Source organism: Arachis hypogaea, chromosome 8 (genome assembly GCF_003086295.3).
Source record: "Arachis hypogaea cultivar Tifrunner chromosome 8, arahy.Tifrunner.gnm2.J5K5, whole genome shotgun sequence".
NCBI lineage: Eukaryota > Viridiplantae > Streptophyta > Magnoliopsida > Fabales > Fabaceae > Arachis > Arachis hypogaea.
The window spans coordinates 24,417,376-24,433,150 of record NC_092043.1 but is presented as its reverse complement, the minus strand read 5'-3'; the positions used below and the strand labels follow the sequence as shown (position 1 = coordinate 24,433,150).

The 15,775-nt window shown below is 39.0% G+C and overlaps 1 protein-coding gene across 23 annotated transcripts; it reads left to right on the top strand.

Moving 5' to 3' along the window:
* Window positions 1–201: 201 nt before the first annotated feature.
* Window positions 202–9,925, top strand: LOC112706494 (uncharacterized). 23 transcript variants are annotated; one of them, XM_072200867.1, is made up of 10 exons: window positions 202–5,298; window positions 5,879–6,080; window positions 6,237–6,342; window positions 6,429–6,480; window positions 6,657–6,728; window positions 8,029–8,119; window positions 8,280–8,550; window positions 8,638–8,680; window positions 8,760–8,863; window positions 9,264–9,925. In XM_072200867.1, exons 1-10 carry the CDS (start codon window positions 504–506, stop codon window positions 9,693–9,695), a joined length of 6,168 nt encoding a protein of 2,055 aa, XP_072056968.1. In that variant the 5' UTR covers window positions 202–503; the 3' UTR covers window positions 9,696–9,925. The 23 variants fall into 23 exon arrangements, with proteins under 23 accessions (XP_072056968.1, XP_072056967.1, XP_072056975.1 ...); XM_072200866.1 differs by having other exon boundaries at window positions 6,657–6,743; XM_072200874.1 differs by having other exon boundaries at window positions 6,429–6,510; window positions 9,269–9,925.
* The last annotated feature ends 5,850 nt before the right edge of the window (window positions 9,926–15,775 follow it).

Here is a 15,775-nt window from a genome sequence, read left to right as displayed (position 1 = left end):
TTTTTTATCTCATCTTTTATTTTTTTATTTATTCTTATTTATTTCATTCTTTTATATTTTTTGTTTTATTCTTTTTTAAAAAATAAAACAAAAAAATTATAAAAATTAAAAAAAAATAACTATAATAATATATGAAAAAGAAGAGAAAAAAAATAGAAATAGTAACATTAATAGAAGGAGGCATACGGGAAAAATACGAAATAAAAAAACACGGCTTGATTTTGAACGCACATCAAGTTTTGTTAGATTTGAGTCAATTTCATTGAATTTAATTGCCAAAAGATTTAGATGTGTGGGGCTACTGTATAATTATTCACTCTGAAGCAGCCGAAGCAGCCGGAGCGACAATTCCAAACAAAAATCACGGAAACGCCGTTGTTGGATCCAGCAAAGGAGAGCCTTGCAAGTTAACTAACACACGCAGGGTGATATCGATCCAATCTCCGCCGCCACCAATCCCCCACTTGGTCGCAGAGTACCACTACCATCCTTTATCAACTGTCATGGACCAACACCACTCCCACTACGTCCACCACCACCACCACAGCCACCATGATCACAACAACGACGACAACAACACCAACCACACTAGGTACGCCCCTCCCCCTCCTCATCACAACCACAGCCACCTCCCTCCGCCGCCCCCTCCGCCCCCGTCCCTCCCCACTCCGCCAGCCCCTCCTCCCCAAGCACAACCCCTCCGCTATCGCACCATCCGCACACCTCCTCCTCCGCCTCCTTATGCCCCCAATAACAACCACCCGCCATCCCATCAAAACCAATTCCCCCAATTCAATTCCCCTAACTACCCTAATCGTCCCTTCCAAGAAGAACACCCAATCTCCAACAACCACAATCAGCCATTTTCCCAATCCCCCAGGATTGCCAGCCGAATCCTCCCGGGCGATCCTTTCCCCCGCCGCAATTTTCCTCGTTTCGACACTGAAACACGCTGGGACCCTAACCCTGGCCGTAGGATCGCTCCCGACTGTCTCCTTCCGAGGAATTATACCCCCGTTGATCTTGACAGTGAATTGCGCCAACACCGTGAAGGGGTCTCGCTGCCGCCCTCGGCATATCCGGCCGAAAAGATTCGATACGATCCCGATCGCTCCAGGTGGAGACTTGAGTATGAGTATGAGGGTAACCCTAGGAAGGATGAGGAGTTTGGTTGCGGCAGCGGTAATGATGCTAATTACCACAATTACCACCGCCGCGGCGTTGGGGATTTGCCACCCAGACACGACTTGCCCAACGGAGGCTTCGGCAGGGCGCCACCGGCGATGTCAAGGGAGATTAATATTGATTTGAAACCCGGGGGGTATGTTCGCGGGTATAGTGTGGAATTCGAGGATAAGATTCCCAGGGTTGGAAGAAGAGATGGGCATGGCGAAGGCAAGAGGTGGTTGAATGAGAGGAGGGGACCTAAGGAGTTGCCTGATTCACGGTTCGAATTGGGGACCGGCGAGATTGGTTTTGCTAAGAATGTTGATGATGATTTTCGCGTTGGGACGCGTGAGGAATATGGATGGGAATCGGGTAGATATAGTGGCAGAGGGAACAACAGGGAGTTTGGTCATGAATTATGGCGACCTTCTCTAAAGAAACAGGTTCAAAAGAAGAGTGCTCTTCTTAGGATCCAGAATGCAAAACCAAGTTATAGGAATCGTGAGATTGAACAATTACGGAATGCTGGTTATTCTGCTGAGTCTAACACTAATGATTTCAGGGGCAAGGAGCAGTGTGGGCATGTAGGTCATGGGATGAAACAAGAAGAAAGGGAAGGAAGTCCTGTGGAACTTGATATCTCTTTTGAATCAAATTCCCTGGTTGCGAAGGCTATTGTGACCGCTTCGACTTCGACTGTTGTTACTGATACAAATATGAATTCTGTCTCTGATGCTGATTTAACTCCCTCAGAAAAGAGAAAAAAGGTTTCAGTATCCGATAGTGATTGTTCTGGTTTGGAAGCTGCAAAAGTATCTAGGGATGTTGTAACTTTGAATAGCTCATCATGCAAAGTGAATGACTGCTCTGGATCTGTGAATGATTTAAGCTTACAGAATAATGTTGTTAATCCTTGTTCTCAACCTTGCACCCGTGAGACTGATAGTGTGAAAAATGAGGTTGCAGGTGGAAGTACCAAAATTCACTCTGGTAAGTCCTCCCCAAGGGTTGTCAAGAAGAAAAAAGTTGTCAAGAGAGTAGTGAAGAAAGTTGTTGGAAATCCAAAATCTACAATGTCAAATTCACGATCAGTGAATAAGGTTCATGGATGTGTGCAACCTGATCGAGTCATACCTAGTTCTTCATCTGTCTCTGTTCCCAACAAAGTTGAACCTTGTCTGGAGCAGAAAAACATCACTGTAGACAAGATGTCAATGCCTGGCCATAGTTCATACAATTTATCAAAGGATCGGAATCAATTGCTTGAAGATAGAAATGGAGATCTAACCCTGCTGAGTTTGGGGCCACATTCCAGGTCACGAGAATGTGAAACTGATGAAGATTCAGATACTCAGAAAGGAGCCGCCAGGTTTGAAAGTGGCCTTAACATTCCAAATTCTCAATCTTGTGCTTCTACTGGTGAAGCTAAAAAGATTGATTCTGAGTGTTTAGATGCAAATAATTCTGTCCATGACTTGCGTAGAATGCCAGATACTAACATGGTTCCTGAATTATTAAATGGAAGTACTTCCAAAATCAATGATGTGGGTTGTGATATTAAACAGCTATGTCAGAATCAAGAGTCTCAATCATGTGAGAATTATTCAAATGTAAGATGTCCACAGAATGGGTTTGTTATAGATGTAGTAGATGACAGCGTTCTTAGTTCAGCTGACAATATTGGTAAGTCAGATCACACTAATACATATAACTCTGCTAGTAGCGTTTATGGCCTAATTTCTGGTGATCTTAAAGGATCTAAAGAGAAGCTTACAGTTACTGAATGTGGTCTTACTGGTGAATCTGGTTTTGGACTTATGGTCCCTACTATTATCACCAAGTATGCTATTTTGGAAGAAAATCCAGACGTGATCAACCCTGCATCAAGCAGCGCAATGTCTGCCCCTTCAAATTCAGGAAAAATTAAGATTCACTCTGGTACAGATTGCATACAAAATGCTATTGCTGTGACACAGGGTTCTTATAGTGGACTGGTCAATTTAGAAGATGGTACCGCTGGTCAGTGTTCTGACATCACTAATGATGCTGTGAAGGATGTTTCCCCCAGTTACGCTGCCATATCTTCTGAGAATTGTGGCAAGGAAGAGCCATTTTCAAGTTCTAATCTTTCTGTTGGATTTGGTGAAGGGGATATAAACAATATGAAAAAGAGAAAAGCTAGGACTCATTCAAAGTTTTTGCACTCAAAGATGGAGGGAATTTCTCCAAAACCTGTAAATTCAGTTAGCCATGCAAATGATTGGGATACTGCCTCAAGTGTGAAGGTGAAGGATGCATGTTGTTCAGAAGTTTTGGATCAATCTGTTCAAAGCTTAGGTTCTAACCTGGAATCGTGCTTGAATGGGATCATTACTTTACATGGGAAAAAGGAGCTTTCAGAGGCTGAGCTTTGTGTTAGAGATAATGAGATTGATGATGCAAATTATCTTTCACTATTATCTAAAGGGATCAAAGTCACGACTACCTCTGAGTTGAGTGATGCAGTTGTGGTATCCAAATCTTGTGCGGATTTTCCTGTTTCTTTCAGTGATAAACAAGCACCCGAAAAAGAAGTTGCATTGTCAAGCATGGATGTTCTGTTTAGTGCACAATCATTGTCATGTTCAGAGGATAGTAGGAAATTGTCTGACAATTTTGTTGGAGGTTCTTGTGACGCTAGATATGCAAATAATGAAACCATGAGTTCTGACCATTTTGAATTAAAGAACTCAGATTTTGCATCTTATTCACTTCGTGAGGACTTGGACATTCAGTTCCCATTGTTGGATGGTGAATGCAAAGAAAATGGCACTCAAATGCAAACTGACATTTTGGCGTCTGGATATAATAAGGGAGATATGAAGGACAGTTTAATTCATCAACAGAGCATTGTGTCCCATCCTTCCGATGGTGATTTGGAGGAGGATGCACCTGAAGCACCATCAGATGTGTGTTCTCAAGGGATATCGGAAGCACCTGAGAGAGGGAATTTAAATTGTACATCAATCCAAGATGAAAACAATTGTGGGGATATATCTGCAGTTGAACATGGTTCTGATTTGCCTACTTGTACTTCACCAATACAGCATACTAATAAGATTATGAAGTCAGCTAATGCAACTGGGCATAGTAACCCAGTTGAGAGGAATCTAATGCGACAATCATCCCAAGTCAACTCCAAGGTTTCAAATAATGGTCCAGTTTCTTATTTTTCAGAAAATGGGAGCAAAAATACCCTTGGAGGTGCCATGCCAAAAACTCAAAAGGGTCGTTCGTTCATCATTTCAAAGTCAAATTCAAAGACATCTGCCTCTTCAACCCATCTCTCAAATCCTCGAACTTGGCGACGTTCTGGTAATAATTCTCAAGGTTCTTTACCTGGAAACAAGCTTTCGCCAGGAAAATTTCTTCCCAAAAGGCAAATTCTAGATAGGAAAGGAAACTTTCAGAATACCTCTTACATTCGTAAAGGTAACAGTCTTGTAAGACAGCCTACTACAGTTTCTTTTACTCAGATCTCTTCTGTAAATAAGTCACCTTTGAGCTTAGATGAATTATCAAAGAGTACCAGATCTGGGAGCAGGATTGATGTGTCAGATCAACTGACCTTGAAAACAGGAGTAGCAGAGGTCCCTCAGCAGAGTCAGAGAAAACCTTCACTATCCATTGGCACATTATCAGAGGAAAATATATCTTCCCCATTGGTAGAACCTCCTTCCAGTGGTTGCTATGAAAATGCATCAGATCCTAGAAAACTGATAGATATCAATGATACACCAAACTCTTCCAAAGATGATTCAAATCAGTACGAAACTCCTGATAATCAAAGTAGTCCACTGAGTAAGCTGGAGAACCAAGTTGAAGCAAATGATGGACACATTTCTTCTTTCAGCACCAAGAGAATTGTATATACAAAGCCCAAAACAAATCAGTTGGTAGCGACTTCAAATTCTCGTGATGAGAAGTCCCAAACAGCCTTCTCTGAAGGCTACTACAAGAGGTGCAAAAATCAGTTAGTTAGGAATATGAACCAGACTGTTGCAGTGCCGAAAGCCACTCTAGATTCTGATGGTCAGGGGTCTTGTAAGGTGCTTTGCAACAGAAAGCTTAGTAAGAGGCAGTTACATAAAGGTATAGGTGGAGAACTTATTATTTTGCCTAATTCATATCCATATAATTTTTGCTCTTTTGAATCTCATACCATCGTTGGGAAATATATAACTTTTGGATTGGGGCTGCAGTAGATGCATATCATGTATTCAGTTGAATACTGTTTGCTGTTTAAAATATAATAATTTAAAAGTACACTGAACTGCTTGCTATATGCATCTATCCATTAGTTTGTACCTGCTAGAAATGTGTCCCTTGTTTTACAAGAATTCTGTTTGTGTTCATCTCTTCTTTTATATGTTTATATATGAATGCATAAATGGCATTTTCTTCCAATATCAGCTTCACAATTTTCTATATGTCCTGAGCCTAACTTTTAGAGCTTTTTATTTTATTTCGTTGTTTGCTTGTGTTTATGTTATATCTCTGCATGTCTTGAGTCTATTCGTTTGAGCTTATGGTGGAGTGATTTCTCCATTCCCAGCCCTTGCTGTGACTCACTGTTGGCTGAGGAATTTTGAGCTGTTGGTGCTATTCCATATAATAGCTTTATTTCCCTTTATTCATGGTTAGAGCTGAGACTTAACTTTATCCTTTTCAGTTGCTGGGAGATCATTCAAATCTTTAAGAGCCTCATTAGTCTGGACATTATGTGGCAAAAAGTCACCTAAAAATGGCCATAATTCATGGCATTCTCAAAGGGTTTTGCCTCAGTTATTTCCATGGAAAAGACCAACATATTTAAGAAGCGTCATTCATAATTCTGCTTCATGTTCCAATAGTACCTTCTTATCAGCAGTTAGGTACTCAGCATTTGATACTCCTTCATTTATGTTTGCTTTGTTTCTCCTGCTTTGGGTTGTGTGCAACCAGCAGCCCAAAATTGCAAACTTTTGATTTCTGTTTTATTTTAGTAAGAAAATGCTTCATTTCAGAAAGATGGATACTGTTTACACTAGGTCAACCCGTGGGTTTTCTCTTTGGAAATCCAAGGTATTAAGTGTTGGTGGGTCTAGTTTAAAATGGTCCAAATCCATTGAGAAGAACTCAAAGCAAGCTAATGAGGTTAGTTTGGCTTTTGGTATATTTTACTTTATGCAAATAGATCTTTCTTAGTCAGTGAACTTAACAGTTTCTCATCATCATTTTAGGAGGCCACACTTGCTGTTGCTGCAGTAGAGAGGAAAAAGAGAGAGCAAAAAGGTGCAGCTTGCGTTGGTTCCCATGCAAATAGTAGGAAACATTCTTTCCATGAGAGTTTGTCATATCATAAAGCTGCAGACTATTTGTTTAACGTGCTATTAAAGCTTATTTATGCTCTGTGTTCTATTTATCTTTGTTTTTCCTTACTGGCTGAAAGTAATGGGTTGATTTTGTAGAACGTATATTCCGTATTGGTTCAGTTCGCTACAAAATGGATCCTTCCAGGCGCACACTTCAGAGGATTTCAGGTGGTCAGGATTTCTGTGAGAACCATTTTACTTGAACCTTGTGTGTCCTTTCATACTTTTCAGTCCACCAAAAACATGATACGCCCCTAGGCTCAATGAAGCATTTGCAGGGATATTTATAGGTCACTTATTATATTTGTACAAACTAAAATCATTTTTTAATGAAATATAATGATCGAAGCTATTAATGATGAAGACTAAAAGCACAAAAAAAGAAAGAGAGAAGTGGAAAGAGAGATTAAAATCAAAATGACCTATATTTATAGGGACCAAGAATCATATTTAAGCTGTCTGGCTTTTGTTGAAGCCATGAATGATGAAAACCGTAATTTGGAAATACGGTGCCTCAGACTGCTGAAGGACAAATTGTGGTATGACAGTTTTCAAGATTCTTCTAAGCACAATGAAAAAACATTGTGGGATAGATTAAGAACTGAATGAAAGGATGATGGATGCTCCTTAGAACAAAAAATTTAATTGCATCAGCTAAGCAATGCTTGCTAGTTTCTTTTCAACTTCAATAATGAATAGCCTTTGAAATAGCATTATAGGCGAGGCATGTCTAAAAGACTCTGACCTATTTCCTCTCCCAAAGATGTGTTCCCTAGTTGAACATTTGCAGTGAATTACCTGTTAGCATTATGACTCATTTTGATTAACTTAATGTCTATACTATAGAAGTGGAGCCTTGGAGCAATGGTTGTGTTATCTCTGTGTGACCTTAAGGTCACGGGTTCAATCCGTGTAAACAGCCACTGATGTAATTAACAGGTTAGGCTGTGTACATTATACCCTTTGGGTATGACCCTTTTCTGGACCCTCCGTTAATGTGGAATGCTTGTGCACTGGGCTACCCTTTTTTTATTTTAATGTCTATATGATGGTAAAGGTGCAGAAAGAAAAATCCAAACATATAAGCCTTGATGCCTTGTGACTTGTTGGTCATGGGTTCAAAATTTGGAATTACTCACCCCATATGTTGTCATGGCTGTGTACATATGCCCTGCCTGTATATTCTTGAAATGTTCTCAATTTTTTTATTGCTTATCTTATGTAAAATACTCCACACCATTTAGTTTGTTTGTAGTTGATTTCTTGTTTATGCAATGTGAGGTGTGGAATCATTAAGCTTTCTTTTGTTTCCAATATGGGATTGACCATTATGAATGTTCTTCCATTTCTGTTCAGCTTCCCATTCTTTTGTCATTATATTCTGTGGATAAGTCTGCTGTTTTTCTCTAGCAGTTAATAGATCCTATTACTTGGTCTTACAATGTTTCACTTACAATTCTTTTTGTAGATGATGAATCCCTGTCGTCTGCCACTGCTGATTCGGGCTTGGTTGTGAAAAGAGCTTACATTCCTAGGAGATTGGTGATTGGAAATGATGAGTATGTTCCCTCTTATTATGCACTGGCTTTTATACCTATAGTATTTTGAATTTCGTCAGTGTTGGTTGTCTTAGCTTAAAAGCAGCCAAAGGGAAAATATTTGTATAATGCCAAGTCCTGCAGTGTTATTGATCTTGCTATGCTGAATCAATTTTCACAGATATGTCCGAATTGGAAATGGTAATCAGCTTATCAGAGACCCAAAAAAACGAACTCGAAAATTGGCAAATGAAAAAGTTAGATGGAGCTTGCATACTGCCAGGCAACGGTTGGCTCGAAAGCAGAAGTATTGTCAGTTTTTTACAAGATTTGGGAAATGTAACAAGGAGGGTGGGAAATGCCCTTATGTTCATGATCCCTCAAAAATTGCTGTCTGTACTAAGTTCCTGAATGGTTTATGTTCTACTCCCAGCTGCAAATTGACTCATAAGGTTTTGTTATAGCAGCAAGTCCAAGACATTGAATGTTATCTACTGCATTTACTCCTGTCTCTAAACTGAAGTTAATCACTTGTGCAGGTTATACCAGAGAGAATGCCAGATTGTTCTTATTTTCTGCAAGGTTATTAGAAAGTAATCTTTGATATAATTCGTCTTTTTCCTTCCAAAGGAAGTTATAATTCTGACGACTTTCATGGCAGGCTTATGCACAAACCGAAATTGCCCATATAGACATGTCAATGTGAACCCTAAGGCTTCTGTTTGTGAAGGATTTCTCAAGGGTTATTGTGCTGATGGGAATGAGGTATTAACCAACATAATTAATTTTGTTTTCTGGATAATATTGAATATTTAATTTGTTCCTCATTTTGCTAGAATATCCATTTCTTTGCGTATGAATTTCCATTTCAACTAGCAGAATATGGATATGATCCGGTGGTTCATTGTATTTATGTAGGGTATAGGCCATAGGGTTCTAATGTCAACTTGGGTTCATTGAGTAGAATTTCATATTGACTAGTCAGTTGCAGCCTGTTGCACTGTTTGTGTTGGATTGCTAATCCTAATGGAGTAATACTGCTAAGTGTAATCTTGTTTATTTAATTATAATCTTTTCTGTACTCTAGGCTCTGCTGACTGTTCTTCGAAAAATTTGTGTGCATAAATGACCGGAGACTAATACTCGCTTGCTCATGTATGATCAGTGTAGGAAGAAGCACAGTTGTATCTGTCCTACTTTTCAAGCAACGGGCACCTGTACGAAAGGAACCAGATGCAAGCTTCATCATCCCGAAAAACAAAAGGGAAAGAAAAGGAAGAGATCTGGAGATCAGAGTAATAGTAACAGCAGAGGGCGTTACTTTGCTTCTGTTCCGATTAATGTTTCTGAAGCTGGAATCGTAGTTATTCCAGGGCAACGTGATCTGAGTGATGATCTTGAAGGAGAACTTACTGACTACATCAGCCTTCAGGATGACTATACAAAAACTGTTGGTCAATCATTAGCGCTAACATTGTGCGACAGCGATTCCTTGAGCTTGCAGTTGGAAGATTATGAAGTAAATATCAAACCAACTCTTTTAATGAAAACAAAAGGCACGCCGCGATCTTCTTGGTCCAGTGTCCTGCAAAGTTAGGCAGCAGAAGACTCGAGGCATCTGTAACTGAGGTAACTTGGGTAATGCATAGCCTTTTTTTTTTGTTTCCTTCTAGAAAACAGTTTTTTTTTCCCTCGTTGATTTGTACACCGATCGTTTTCCCCCCTCCCCTTTGTTGTTGTTACAATTTGTTGTTATATTTATAAATTCTACAGTAACCTCTGGAGAACAGACAAATAAAATTTACTCTACCGGGAGTATTTATGCAATTCCTGTGCTCCCCCAAATACTATTACCGCCCTTTTGACATCATTGATACACATCGATTGTCTGTCGTGGAATTGGAATATAGGGCGACGTTACACGGGTGCTCAATCAAATGATATTGAGCATGTTTTCCATTTCTTTTTGAGAAATAAGCGGGCTATTTTTTTTGCAAAATGGTGCTCAATTTCACGTGGCAACTCTGCCAAGATCTCTTCGCTAGTTGGGGGAAGAATTCGCGCGAATCGGATTTTGAGGAGCATATCGAGAGAAAATTGGATTTGATTAGATAATGTGTGGTTGGTAAACAAAGATTGATATTTTAGCAAGGTATGGAATGTATCATCAAATAGTCAATATGATTTCACGAGATCTAGTTTCATTCAAACGGATTTTAGCCAATTAAAAGGATCTTTTGATCAATCCAGAAATTTCATTAGAAACGAGGGTTTGGAATATCATACATTGACCAATCAAAGAGATACAACTAAAAGAAAGATTGATTCTTTGTTTGGATTCTTCCTTTCTTCAAACGGAACGAACATAAATAGAATCAAAGCGATTCTCTAAATGTCTCTTTGGATATTCTTCAATGTGTCGACTATTCATAGAATGTGAGAAGCAGATGAATAATCATCTGCTTTCAGAAGAAATCGAAGAATTTTTTGGCAATTCTATAAGAGCCTATTGTTCTTTTTTTTCTTAAAACTGCATCTGGGTTCGAATCCTACTGAGAAGTCTACTAGATATCAGAAATTGTTGAAAAAGAACAAGATGTTTTTTTTGTTCTTTTCGGATAATCGAAAAGTAAATAAATGGTTGATATATTCAAGATAATTACGTATTTACAAAATACTGTCTCAATTCATCCTATTTCATCACATACGGGATGAGATATGGTTCGAAAGATGAATTCGTTTGAAAAAAGGGGAAAAAAGGAAAAAGAGGTGTTAAGGGGGGGGGAGTTTACAGTTACTCATTTTTTATATATAACTTTGGTAAGAGCCAATTTATCCAAATAGAAATTTTAATAAATTTTACTATTGGATAATTGATAGATTATTTTGTTTGTATTATGCATTGATTACATTACACCACTCAAATAAAATAGACTTACGAAATGTGGATATATTTGAATTAAAAGAATTGGTATGGTATTAATTAAAAGGAAATGAAATAAAGAATATTCAATAGAAAAATTTAATAACCCAGTTAGAAAACAATTGATATAGCTGGATCTCCTACCCCAATTAGTCGTACTTTTGAAGTCCACTTCCTCCCCATACTAAGAGAAAAGAAAAATGTGAAAACAACCATTAAAGTAATCCAAGCAAGATTTACTATATTAATATGAATTTTTTCTTCCATCTCTATAAATAATATCACTATGAAGGAATTATTTTACTATTGTTCACTAATTGTTGTTTGTTTTTTTATTATTAATCCAATTGTAAGAATCGCAATTAATTAACTGTTTAATTAAAATAATTTAATTGTCTAGAATAGGTTCAAAAATTTAGAATGTTAATTAGAAAATTTAAATATAATATTTGGACTCAATAGATTTTTCTGAGTTGGAAAATGTAATTTTCTGCAGATAATTACGTAAAAATGTGTACTGAAAAATTAGCCGGTAGTACCGGCTTAAATCTGTCCAATACTGCGTGAGAGTAATAAAAACTGTAGAAAAACTTAAAAAAATAATTAGAGTTGAAAAACGGGCGATAATTCTAAAAGTTTAGCCCAAAATTGGACCAAACGGGCCAAAAACGCTTATGGATTAAACCGGACCTAAGTTGGGCCCAAGCCTAACATATATAACACACATTAATGAACCTTTTCAGCCACAAACACACACATATTAGGGTTTGAGTGGTTGAAGAGAGTTGAGAAAAGAAAGGAAAAGTTACTATTTACAACCACATTTAATTGATCATAACTTGAGCTAAGGTGCTTGATGCTGAGGAGTTCGATCTAGATTTTCACAACGTAGAATTCCATCGTCGAAAGTATAGTCTAGATCAACAATTAACTCCCGAATCAAATAATCCAATTCAAATCAAAATAAACCGAAATCGAGAGTATCTCAACCTCGGGTCGTTCTCCCTAAGACGCAATTGAAGTGTTATTTCTTTGGTTGTTAAGGGAAAAAGGGGGGGGGGGGAGGTTTCAAGCAAGAAATTAAAGATTAAAAGAATCACGCAATCAAAGAACTAAGTAATGAGCAAAATTGTAGGTAATGCATAAAAAGAGCCTTGACTTGGGAATGAGAATCCAAGGAATCCTATCATTTCCATAACCACAACTATGGTAATTGTGATGAGTCAATCTCGCCTAGTTAACCCCAACCATCGAGGAGTAAGTCAAGCAAGCATAATTGACCTTAATCCATAAGTCCTAACCAACTTACCAAACTAGTTGATAAAAGGCTAACGTCAATGAAAACAGGAGTCAACTAACTACCCAAGAATTACCACTAAATGTCGGACATTATGACTCTAGTATCCTAGAAATTCAAACCACAAGCCAAAGTGTGAAAATCTATTCAAAATTACCAAGTGGCATTTTCACAAACACCTTGTGTGCATAAAAGTAAAGTATGGAAAATTGCAAGGAAAATGATAAAACTATAACCAACTACCAACAAAACAAAACATAAACAAGCAATCAAACATAAAGAGAGCATGAAACATTAAATTCATCAATCGAAACTTCATGAACTCAAAATCACAATATCAATAAAGTAACTTGAACCAAAAAGGAAATGAAGATAAAAGTGCTTTAATTAAAGAGGAAATTGAGAGTACATACAATTAAAGAAGTAAATTCAAGGGTCAAAGCTTGCTATAAAATTCTACAAGAAGACTACATAAACCCTAGGAGAGCTCTCTATTCTACACTACTCCTACTCCTAATTACTATGCAAAACTATGAAAAATAAATTCTAAGTCCTAATGCCTTCAAATGTGTTGATTCTCTCTTTATATAGCACTTCAATTCAGCCTTGCAAAATGGGCCAGAAGCCTCCAAAATACGTGCAGCACATGTTTCATTAATGAAATCACATGTTGGGTCCTGTGCGGACGCACAGATGTGTGCGTTCGCACAGATGTGTGCGTTCGCACACTTTGCTATTTTGGCTCCTGTGCATACGCACGGGTATTTGTTCGCACGCACGCACAGAAATTTCCTCTTGTGCGTAGCACGCTGGCTTGTGCGCACGCACACCTTGCTATGTGTGCTTTTCCTTGTTTTCTTTATGTTTTTCCCTTGTACATGCTTTCTTCCAATTTTGGCCATCCATTCTTGCCTTCAAGGCCTGAAATCACTTCACAAGCCATATCACGGCATCGAATGACATTAAAGTGGGATTAATTTGCTCTATTAAAGCACAAAATTGCATGTTTTCACAATTCGGATCAAAATAGGGATCAAACACAAAAATATGCTATTTTGGTGCTTAAGTGTGAGTTCATGTGCTAGAATCCATCCAAATTGAGTCAAATTATATCATCAAATATGGACTCATCAATGCTCTGATTCGCGTTCCATTTGTGGCTACGCAAAGTTCTCTCCAAGCCCGTTAGTTCTATCTAACTTTTGTTGGTAAGATTTTGAAACTCCCTCCCCATTATGTAGCTCTATGAATTTCAAAAATTAGGGTTTGAGTTTTGAGTAGATTTTTGTGTTTTGGTTGTCTAGGTACTAACCATTAGTAAGGAATTATTGGGTTCATCCCCAATTTCTATGAATAAGGTAAGTGTTCATACCCTGGGTCAAGCTGTTCGACCCGGGATGTTTGGCGACAAAGCGACCGAACTCTTTAGGTCAGACTATCCGACCTTTTCTCAAAGAGCTCGGCCAAATTGCCAGGAAAGCTCAGTAAAGGGCCAAAATAGAGGAACACGACCGAAATCCAAAGGCAGCCCAAGCCTATAGAGATAAAGGGCGGTTCCCTTGAAGATAAGCTGACCCCACCCAAAGATAAGATAAGATAAGATAACTAACTTATCTTATCTAAGAAGGTCAGCCCACACTATTATAAATACACTGGAGCACCTATGTATAACTCATACTCTGATTCTACAAAACACCTGTTTAATACCCTTGCTAACTTAAACATCAGAGTCCCTTGTAGGTACCACCACCCTCCGGTGACAAAGGATCAGCGGCATTGACAGTCCTACAAATCGGACGCGGCATCTCCGATAACCACCTACGCGCTGGACACGTCATCTCCGATCAGCATAGGAGATCTCGACCGAGATCGACCTACAGTTTCAAGTAACCCTCGAAACATTGGCGCCATTGCCGGGAAACCTGCAAGTCATACCATCATCATGGCGGACGACCATGACAACGACCACAATTCAGATCTAGAGGATAGAACACCGCACAAAAACGCGGACACTACACCAAAGGATACTCCTCAACTTAACAACAAAAAGAATTCTCCAAACACGGGAGCCATGTAGGCACTTCAAGACCGTTTAAAACAACTTGAAGAAGAAGCTCTACATTAACGAGAGGCTGAAAAAGACCTACAAAAGAAAATAAGACGACGGCAGAAATTGGAGGACAAACTCATAAAACTCGAAGCTGATCTCAAGACCAAAGCTAACCGATCCCCTCATGAGGATAGCTCCCGCAAGGAACAAGATCCATTCACCAAGGAGATCATGAAGACCAAAATCCCAAAAGACTTTAAACTTCCGGATATGACTTTGTACGACAGCACTACAGATCCCGGCCATCATCTCAGCAATTTCAGAAGTAGAATGTATCTCACCGACGCCTCAGATGTAGTTCGTTGCAAAGCCTTTCCGACTACTTTAACAAAGACGGTAATTAGATGGTTCGACAATCTACCTCCTAGGTCCATCTCGAGTTTCGACGACTTGGCCAAGAAGTTTTTGGCCAGATTCTCTATCCAAAAAGACAAAGCTAAGAATGCCCCAAGTCTATTAGGAATCAAGCAAGGAGAACGGGGAAAGTCTTCGCAACTACATGGAAAGATTCAACAAAATGTGCCTGGACATACACCTACAACCAGAGGCTGCCATTATGGGCCTCATCAATGGCTTGCGAGAGGGACCTTTTAGCCAATCTATATCGAAAAAACACCCTACATCTCTGAACGAAGTGCAAGAACGAGCAGAGAAGTACATCAACATGGAGGAAAACTCTCGACTAGGAGAGACCTCAAAATCTGGATTCACCTCCCGGGATAAGGATAAAGAGTCCAAAAAGAAAAAAGATTGACATGGGAAAAAAAATCAAAAAATACCACAATTACACCCCTCTTCGGGTGTCCCTTGTGGATGTCTACAGAGAGGTTTGCCACACTGAAAAAATACCCCCAGCTCGACCACTCAAAGGAAGAAAAGGAGGAGGAAATCAGGCCGAATATTGTGAATATCATCGAATCTGCGGGCATTCTGATAAACCACCATTTTATGGTTTATATTGTGTTTAATTGTGTGGTTTTATCATAATCCTTACCCACTTATTCATTAATTTAGCATGCATTTATATTTCCTTCCTGAAATTATTACATGATTGAAAACTGCTTCCTAGAGACTTTTAATTATGCATTTTAATTCTCTGTTATTCCATTCGATGCCGTAATTTGTGTGTTAAGTGTTTCAGCCTTTATAGGGCATGAATGAGTTAGGGATTGAAAAGGAAGCTAGCAAAAATGGAAGGAACACGAGAAATTGAGGAGATGACCAGCGAGAAGTGACGCGGCCGCATGGCTCACGCGACCGCGCGGAATGGAAAAGCACAAGTGACGCGGAAGCGTGGACGACGCGAACGCGCGGCAAGGAAAAACGCAAATGACGCGTCCGCATGGA

Coding starts and splice junctions, on each gene's coding strand:
- LOC112706494 (XM_025757824.3), top strand. CDS start 504: ATGGACCAACACCACTCCCACTACGTCCACCACCACCACCACAGCCAC. Junction 6,343..6,428: donor ACTCAAAGCAAGCTAATGAG/GTTAGTTTGGCT, acceptor TCATCATTTTAG/GAGGCCACACTTGCTGTTGC. Junction 6,744..8,028: donor TTCAGGTGGTCAGGATTTCT/GTGAGAACCATT, acceptor TTCTTTTTGTAG/ATGATGAATCCCTGTCGTCT.